The following is a 10,168-nucleotide window of genomic DNA, read 5'->3' on the forward strand; positions in this document are numbered from 1 at the left end:
GCTAACAGAATGGTGAAAATGGAGAAAATGAAGGAAGAAAAAAAATAAATAGACTAGAAATCATTTTTTTCTCCCTCTTATTCTCTTCCCTAAGGGTCAACTTTATCAGCAAAGTCTTCTTTCAGAATCTCCGTCAGGAAGTTTCAAGAGGAACAAGTGGCTGCAAAAAACAAGCCTTTAAACCGTGCACCTCTTCTTTGGTTTATACTAGCAACTTGACACAATATTCTTTTAGTTCAGTTCAGTTCAGTTGCTCAGTCGTGTCCGACTCCTTGTGACCCTATGAGTTACGGCACGCCAGGCCTCCCTGTCCAACACCAACTCCTGGAGCCCACCCAAACTCATGTCCATTGAGTTGGTGATGCCATCCAACTACTTCATCCTCTGTCATCCCCTTCTCCTCCTGCCCTCAATCTTTCCCAACATCAGGGTCTTTTCAAATGAGTCAGCTCTTTGCATTAGGTGGCCAAAGTACTGGAGTTTCAGCTTCAACATCAGTCCTTCCAATGAACACCTAGAACTGATCTCCTTTAGGATGGACTGGTTGGATCTCCTTGCAGTCCAAGGGACTCTCAAGAGTCCCAACACCACAGTTCAAAAGCATCAATTCTTCGGCGCTCAGCTTTCTTCACAGTCCAACTATCACATCCATATATGACTACTGGAAAAAACAATAGCCTTGACTAGACGGACCTTTTTTGGCAAAGTAATGTCTCTGCTTTTTAATATGCTGTCTAGGTTGGTCATATCTTTCCTTCCAAGGAGTAAGCGTCTTTTAATTTCATGGCTGCACTTAGCATCTGCAGTGATTTTGGAGCCCCCCAAAATAAAGTCTGACATTGTTTCCACTGTTTCCCCATCTATTTCCCATGAAGTGACGGGACCAGATGCCATGATCTTAGTTTTCTGAATGTTGAGCTTTAAGCCAACTTTTTCACTCTCCTCTTTCACTTTCATCAAGAGGCTCTTTAGTTCCTCTTCACTTTCTGCCATAAGGGTGGTGTCATCTGTATATCTGAGGTTATTGATATTTCTCCCGGCAATCTTGATTTCAGCTTGTGCTTCCTCCAGCCCAAGTGTTTCTCATGATGTACTCTGCATATAAGTTAAATAAGCAGGGTGACAATATACAGCCGTGACACACTCCTTTTCCTATTTGGAACCAGTCTGTTATTCCATGTCCAGTTCTAATTGTTGCTTCCTGACCTACATACAGATTTCTCAAGAGGCATGTCAGGTGTTCTGGTATTTCCATCTCTTTCAGAATTTTTCCAATTTATTGTGATCCACACAGTCAAAAGGCTTTGACATAGTCAATAAAGCAGAAATAGATGTTTTTCTGGCCACAGCAATCAGAGCAGAAAAAGACATAAAAGGAATCTAAATTGGAAAAGAATACGTAAAACTCTCACTGTTTGCAGATGACATTATCCTCTACACGGAAAACCCTAAAGACTCTACCAGAAAATTACTAGAGCTGCTCAATGAATATAGTAAAGTTGCAGGATATAAAATCAACACACAGAAATCCCTTCCATTCCTACACACTAATAATGAGAAAATAGAAAGAGAAATTAAGGAAACAATTCCATTCACCGTTGCAACAAAAAGAATAAAATACTTAGGAATATATCTACCTAAAGAAACAAAAGACCTATATATAGAAAACTATAGAACATTGGTGAAAGAAATCAGAGAGGATACTAATAGATGGAGAAATATACCGTATTCATGGATTGGAAGAATAAATATTGTGAAAATGAATATATTACCCAAAGTAATTTATAAGTTCAATGAAATCCCTATCAAGCTACCAATGGTGTTTTTCACAGAGCTAGAACAAATAATTTCACAATTTGTATGGAAATACAAAAAACCTCGAATAGCCAAAGCAATCTTGAGAAAGAATGGAACTGGGGGAATCAACCTGCCAGACTTCAGGCTCTACTACAAAGCCACAGTCATCAAAACAGTATGGTACTGGCATAAAGACAGAAATATAGATCAATGGAACAAAATAGAAAGCCCAGAGATAAATCCATGCACCTATGGAGACCTTATCTTTGACAAGGGAGGCAAGAATATTCAGTGGAGAAAAGACAATCTCTTTAACAAGTGGTGCTGGGAAAACTGGTCAGCCACTTGTAAAAGAATGAAACTAGAACACTCCCTAACACCATACACAAAAATAAACTCAAAATGGATTAAAGATCTAAATGTAAGACCAGAAACTATAAAACTCCTAGAGGAGAACATAGGCAAAACACTCTCCAACATAAACCACAGCAGGATCCTCCATGACCCACCTCCCAGAATATTGGAAATAAAAGCAAAAATAAACAAATGGGACCTAATTAAAATTAAAAGCTTCTGCACAGCAAAGAAACTATAAGCAAGGTGAAAAAGACAGCCTTCAGAATGGGAGAAAATAATAGCAAATGAAGCAACTGACAAAGGATTAATCTCAAAAATATACAAGCAACTCCTGCAGCTCAATTCCAGAAAAATAAACGACCCAATCAAAAAATGGGCCAAAGAACTAAACAGACATTTCTCCAAAGAAGACACACAGATGGCTAACAAACACATGAAAAGATGCTCAGCATCAATCATAATCAGAGAAATGCAAATCAAAACCACAATGAGGTACCATTTCACGCCAGTCAGAACGGCTGCTATCCAAACGTCTACAAGCAATAAATGCTGGAGAGGGTGTGGAGAAAAGGGAACCCTCTAACACTGTTGGTGGGAATGCAAACTAGTACAGCCACTATGGAGAACAGTGTGGAGATTCCTTCAGTCAGTCAGTCAGTCAGTCAGTTCAGTCACTCAGTCATGTCTGACTCTCCGTGACCCCATGAATCACAGCACGCCAGGCTTCCCTGTCCATCACCAACTCCCGGAGTTCACTCAAACTCATGTGCATCGAGTCGGTGATACCACCCAGCCATCTCATTCTCTGTCGTCCCCTTCTCCTCCCGCCCCCAATTTTTCCCAGCATCAGAGTCTTTTCCAGTGAGTCAACTCTTTGCATTACATACCTATTAAAAACTAAAATACAGTTACAATATCAAATGTTGGATCACTCATATACTGTTGTAAAATAATAGTCATTCTGGAATATAGTTTTGTAGCTTCTTTAAAAACTAAACATATTTATTATATGACCTAGCATTTGCACTCCTGGGCAGTTATCTCAGAGAAATTAAAACTTACTGCCCATATGAAAGTCTATACACAAGTGTTTACAGCAGCTTTATTTATAGTAGCTAAAAATTAGAAACAACACATGACCTTCAATGGATGAATGGTTAAAGCAGTACATTCATACCATGAAATACTGGTCATCAATAAAAATAATGAAGTATTGATACATGCAAAGATGTTACGGATGTCAAGGGCATTATACATAAGTAAAGCTAATTTCAAAAGGTTCAGTTCAGTTCAGTTGCTTAGTCATGTCCGACTCTTTGCGACCCCATGAATCACAGCACGCCAGGCCTCCCTGTCCATCACCAACTCCCGGAGTTCACTCAAACTCACATCCACAGAGTCGGTGATGCCATCCAGCCATCTCATTCTCTGTCGTCCCCTTCTCCTCCCGCCCCCAATCTTTCCCAGCATCAGAGTCTTTTCCAGTGAGTCAACCCTTTGCATGAGGTGGCCAAAGTATTGGAGTTTCAGCTTTAGCATCAGTCCTTCCAATGAACACCCAGGATTGATCTCCTTTAGAATGGACTGGTTGGATCTCCTTGCAGTCCAAGGGACTCTCAGGAGTGTTCTCCAACACCACAGTTCAAAAGCATCAATTTTTCCGCGATCAGCTTTCTTCACAGTCCAACTCTCACATCAAAAGGTTACATACTAAAAAATTCTCAGAATGTGACAAAATTATAGAGATGGAGAAACAGGTGAGTGGTTTCCAGAAGTTACAGATGTGTAGATGGGAGGGACAGGAAGAGTGACTATAAACTAATAGCACAAGGGACGTATTCGTGATGATGGGCCAGTTGTGTATCTTGTTGCAGTGGCAGTTACATGACTGCCACACATATGATAAAGTTGCACAGAACTATACACATATTTGAGTGAAAGTCTAATCGGTAAAATCTGCATAAGGTCTTTGAATCGTACCAATGACCATTTCCTGGTTTTGAAATCGAACTATAGTGATGTAAGATATTACCACTGGAGGAAACTGTACATGAAAGCTCTTTGTACTATTTATTTTGCAACTCGTACATGAAAGCTCTTTGTACTATTTATTTTGCAACTCTCTAGAAATCTATAAATATTTCATAATAATAAAAGAAAAACTAAAAGGATTACAACAAACTGTGGAAAATTCTTAAGAATATGGGAATACTAGACCACCTTGCTGCTAAGTCACTTTAGTTGTGTCCGACTCTGTGTGACCCCATAGACGGAAGCCCACCAGGCTTCCCTGTCCCTGGGATTCTCCAGGCAAGAACACTGGGGTGGGTTGCCATTTCCTTCTCCAATGTGTGAAAGTGAAAAGTGAAAGTGAAGTTGCTCAGTCATGTCTGACCATTAGTGACCCCACGGACTGCAACCTACCAGGCTCCTCCATCCATGGGATTTTCTAGGCAAGAGTACGGGAATGGCTTGCCATTGCCTTCTCCAACCACCCTACCTGTCTCTTAAAAAAATGGTATGCAGGTCAAGAAGCAACAGAACTGGACATGGAACAAGAGACTAGTTCAAAGTTGGGAAAGGAGTATCATAAGGCTATATATTGTCACTCTGCTTATTTAACTTATATGCAGAGTACATCATTTAAAATGCTAGGCTGTAGGATGAATCACAAGCTGGAATCAAGATTGCTGGGGAAAATATCAGCAATCTCAGATATGCTGATGATACCACTCTACTGCCAGAAAGTGAAGAGGAACTAAGGAGCCTCTAGACAAGGATACAAGAGAGCGAAAAAGCTGGCTTAAAGTTCAACATTCAAAAAACTAAGATCATGGCATCGGTCCCATCACTTCATGGCAAACAGAACAGGGAGAAGTGGAAACAGTGACAGATTTTCTTTTCTTGGGCTCCAAAATCACTGTAGACAGTGATTGCAGCGATGAAATTAAAAGACGCTTGCTCCTTGGAAGGAAAGCTATGACAAACCTAGAAAGCATATTCAAAAGCAGAGATATCACTTTGTCAACAAAGGTCTGTATATTCAAAGCTATGGTTTTTCCAACAGTCCTGTGAGAGTTGAACCATAAAGAAAGCTGAATGCCAAAGAATGATGCTTTTGAATCATGGTTTTGGAGAAGACTCTTGAGAGTCCCTTGGACTGCAAGGAGATCAAACCAGTCAATCCTAAAGGAAATCAGTCCTGAATATTCTTTGGAAGGACTGATGCTGAAGCTGAAACTCAGATACTTTGGCCACCTGAAGAGCCAAGTCATTGGAAAAGATCCTAATGTTGGGAAAGACTGAGGGCAGGAGAAGAGGGCAGCGGAAGATGAGATAATTAGATGGCATTACCAACTCAATGGACAAGAGTTTGAGCAAAGTCTGGGAGATAGTAGACAGAGAAGCCTGGCATGCTACAGTCCACAGGGTCACAAAGAGTCAGACATGACTTCCCAACTGAACAACAACGAACAACAACAGAAAGGGTTAAAAAGCAGAGATCACTATACCTGAGCTGATGCAGCTCATGCTGCCAGGAGAGGTTTTCCTGCTTGAGCTCTTCTTGCATAATCTGAAATGTTTTTGTCTTATCTTGATACTCCTGAAGTTGAGCCTTCAGTGGACGTAACTCAGTGATTTCTTGGTTAATCTGTAAATATTGCTGCTGCAGATTCTTCAACTCCTTCAGCTTTAACCAAAAGGAAAGTAACAGGGTGATTTATCACATTTCATCCACTTAGCTAGCTCCCTGCTAAGTCAGTCAACATCACAATAGACTACTAACACCTAATAATCCACTGACATAATTGCATCATGAATCCCTAATGTGGTGAAATACACGCAGCCAGGCTGGTGGGAATCTCCCCATGGAGCGGCCATGAAGGCAGCAAAGCCCAGACAACTACTGCAGCTTCAACGCCAGTCCCCTGGCCCTGAGGTCCCAAGCTGATTCTAGATTTAAAACTCTGGAGATGGGATAGACAATGGACTTACAGCTGCTTGGGGGTGGCAACTCCCTAAGATAAGAAGTATAAAGTTAGACTGGCTTTCTATTTAACCATGTGCCCTGGCTAGGCTTCTAAACTCTGGTTCATGAATATCAACCTTAATTCTACCATAGCTGATGTTGATTATAAAGAAGGCAGTGATGCCCAGGCCCAGTGCTTAAGAACAGTTAGAATTTGGAGTCAGCTATCCTGCCCACATAGTGCGCATGTTTCACATACTCTTTAAGCCTTAATTTCCTTCACCTATAAAATGAAGATAATTATAGTACCTCTTATAAAGATTATGAGAATTGACAAGAAAATTAATACGCTCCACATATAAAAGTCAGTGGCGGTGTTGATGATGATGAACTTGCCTTTAATTAACAAACCTGCATTCCAGATATATCTTCTAACCCTTTACCCCCAATATTCATTGAAAGCTTGGCAGTAAGAAGTAATGTGAGGATGTCAGGGCAAAGACGGGGGCCCTGAACACATATCTCTTTCACGCATCTGGAAATATCACTAAAGCTACAATAAAGACATTTTATAAGCATAAAACATAAGAACAACAAGAGAGGATTCAGCAGCAATAACAATAATTTTGGAAGCTAAAAAGTAGATGTATAAATGGTAACTGACTTAACAGATCTGGGAATGGCAAGTCTTAAGATGGCAGTAGGGAAAGTCAAGAACCAACAGAACTTACTCAGCAGACTCTTCAAAAGGCTTAGGAATTAACAGCACCAGGTACTTTCTGGAAAAGATGGTGATGGGAGTAGCGAGGAGGTGATAGCTGAAATAAGGAGGATCAGATGAAAGATGCTTAAGAACAACAATATTCCTAAAAACACTCCCGATTTCATACTTTTTGTTACTCTGACAGACAACTAGAATTTTTTCTTTTAGAGAAGGTTGAAGGAGTGCCTCTGGACTATGGAACAGTTGAAGGTAAAGGTACTGCTCCAGCACCAGGGTGATCAAGTGAATGCATGCTTTCTGCATATTAGAAGACCTTCCCATACTCAGCCTGAAGAGTTCTGGCACAGAGGTCTTTACCATCCACGCAGGAAACGAAGACTTCTTTGGAAAATCTGACTAACCCAAGAGGAACTAAAGATATCAACATGCGGACTGCCCTCAAAAAGCTCAGCAAGATAACCATGAGCTGAAACTCACAGTTGGTAAGTCCCACCCACAAGCATTAAAACCCATGTATAAGTGAATCCATGCATTTTAAAGCCAAGTTGTTCAAGGTCCAACTGTATTTCCAGAGAAAGAGAGAGACATGAGGGAGGGAGAGAAAGAGATAGAACTAGATAAACAGAGAGAGAACTAGATCACATAAAAAGGATCAAGGATCAGAATCTTTGGACTCCTGAACCACAATGTAAGCTAAAAGGGAATAGAACAATGTCTTCAGTTTTGAAGAGAAATCATTTTCAGCCTAGAATTCTGTACTCCACCAAACTATTGGAAATGATTAGACATTTACCTCCCCTGTATCTTTTCTTGGAGAGTTACTGATTTGATGGCACAAAACCAAGATGAGGAAAACATAGAATATAAGAAACAGGAGATCTAACACAGGAGAGAAAAGGAGGGAGATATTCGAGAAAGAAAATTATGTCCTAGGAAAAATATAGGGCAACTAATTCACATAAGAGCAAAAAAGAGTCTTCAAGAGAATTTTCTTCCTGGAGACAAAACATACAGGAAAATAAACATCTTGAAAAATTTGATAAATGACAGTAAATCTGGGGTTAAATTACATTGATAAGTACAAAGAAAATTCAGTAACAACAACAAAAACACTGTTATTCATTCCAGGAAAAACAAAGGTGACAAGGAAAATAAAAGTAATGCATAGGTCAGACTCTTTGCAACTCCAGTATTGTAACCTGAATACTGGAGTGGGTTGCCATTTTCTTCTCCAGGGGATCTTCCCAACCCAGGGATCAAACCCATGTCTCCTGCACTGCAGGCAGATTCTTTACCCACTGAGCCATGGGGGAAGTCCCTCACATCCCCTGCTTCTCTTGAATTGGCAGGTGGATTCTTTACCACTGAGCCAGATGGGAAGCCCCTCATATCTTTAAATGATTTTAGAGATTTTAAAGCCCCTCAAATCATTTTCAGACTGAAGTGCGCATACAAATGAAAAGGCACCTTAGAGATTTGTACTCCATCCTTTAGGCAGGAACTGCCTAAGTGCTTCATTTGATTATGGGAAAGTCCTAAGGAAGTATGGGTGATGGAAACTCCAAAATGTTTCCAGAGTTGTCTGTTACGCCCTAATAGAATCCCCTGGGTTATTAACTCCTTGCCACTTAGACCCTCAGACTTTATTTAGGAAACTTCCCTTTAACTATGGAAAGAAGAGGACCAAAGTAACCTGAGCTCCTTTCAAACTGAGCTCCTCCCTTAGGTGGTCCTGAGAGAAAGGAAGCCTAGTCTAGGCAGAGGTGACAATTTGCTGGCCTGGGCTGAATATTTAAACTGACAGTGACTGAAATGTTATCATACATGCAGCCAGTGGGTGAGAGACTAGAAATTTCAATGCTCATGAGACAGAGTGAGAACAAGATGCGTGGAAAAGAAGAGTCGATGGAGTGAACAATACATTCAGTAAGTATGCAGAAGGGCCTCAGCAGACTGGCACAGCCTGTATGCAATATCACTGAATCAGACTGTCAGGCCTTCATGTGATTTATAACCCTGTTTAGGTTTTATGATTCAGTCATGGCAGATGTAAAAGCCTCAGTCTCAAAAGTTTCTATAATCTCCCTACACGCCAATTTCACAAAATAGAGAAAACAGTGATTTCAATAACAACCACACTGATAGAGAATATCCACCGCAATTGTTGATTATCTACCATATGATTAACTACCCTTCTGCTACAAACCATGTGAAATACAAACAAGTATAAGATATGACATTTACCAGGAGTTTGAAATTTAAATGGTGTAGTAAAAAAAAATACAAAGGTATAGAAATTTTACACACACAAACACACACACACATATATATATCAAGACAACATGAGACAAAAGAAAAGAGAAGCATGAGGGAAGTACAGACAGAAGGCAATAGACAATAATCAAGTGATCTGGAAATGTGACCAGAGGATCTAAGCTCTGGAGCAACCTTTAAAGAGTAGGAATATTTGCCCAAAAAAGGAAAATGGACAGGATATTTTTGTTCAGAGGATGGTAATGTAGGTAAGTAGACCAGTTTGTGTGTGAGATCAGATGGCTGACATTAAGAGAAAGAGTAGGGAAGCAATAAAAGGGGACGCTGGAAAGACAGGCAGATACAAACCACAGGGTCTTAAAACCAGACCAAGAGGTTTGAATCCTAAGCATATTTTTTTAAAGGTTACTGAACAATGCAGTCATAAGAGAATAGTTTCATAAAAATGTATTCAGCAATGGAGGGGTGACAATTGGGAGCACCAACATTATAACCATTTAAGGGTAAAGTGTTAAAACTTTATCCTAAGGTGTTAAGGATGGACAGGAAAAAAGAAATATTTGAGGCACACTATGAATAAAGAAATGACAGGCCCTAGATAGGCTCAATGCAGGAATACGGCCAACATTTTGTAACAATTGTAAATCAAGAGTAACCTTTAAGAATTGTACAAAAATTTTTAAAAAAGAAATGATAGACTTTGACGATTAAGTGAAATAAAATCATAGACAGTTATGAGCCTTAGGAAACAGAAGAACATTACTATGATTTATATGGAAATTAAAAAATGCTGGCTTTATAGCATAGGGAACTATAGTCAATATCTTATAATAACCTATAATGAAAAATAATTTTAAAAATAATATATGTGTATTTGTATAACTAAATCACCTTGCGGTGCACCTAAAACATTGTAAGTCAACTGTACTTCAATAAATACATATATTAAGAAAAAAACAAATAAATAAAAAATGCTTTGGCTTGTAAATACCCAGTAGACAAAAAGGTATTAATAGAACAGGGGTTAAAAGATAGAAAGTTTAGTC

At 39.6% G+C, this 10,168-nt stretch overlaps 1 protein-coding gene across 16 annotated transcripts in view; it reads right to left on the reverse strand.

The window, feature by feature from the left end:
* GOLGB1 (golgin B1) overlaps window positions 1-10,168 on the reverse strand; it is a 76,243-nt gene that overhangs the window by 13,625 nt on the left and 52,450 nt on the right. For all 16 annotated transcript variants that reach the window (XM_088837454.1, XM_088837461.1, XM_055437922.2 and 13 more), the window contains one exon: window positions 5,667-5,845. In XM_088837454.1, coding sequence (XP_088693580.1) covers window positions 5,667-5,845 — 179 coding nt within the window. The remainder of the gene's footprint in view (window positions 1-5,666; window positions 5,846-10,168) is intronic.

Source organism: Moschus berezovskii, chromosome 1, assembly GCF_049115385.1.
Source record: "Moschus berezovskii isolate FMDL1 chromosome 1, NW_MosBer_1.0, whole genome shotgun sequence".
Classification (NCBI taxonomy): Eukaryota; Metazoa; Chordata; class Mammalia; order Artiodactyla; family Moschidae; genus Moschus; species Moschus berezovskii.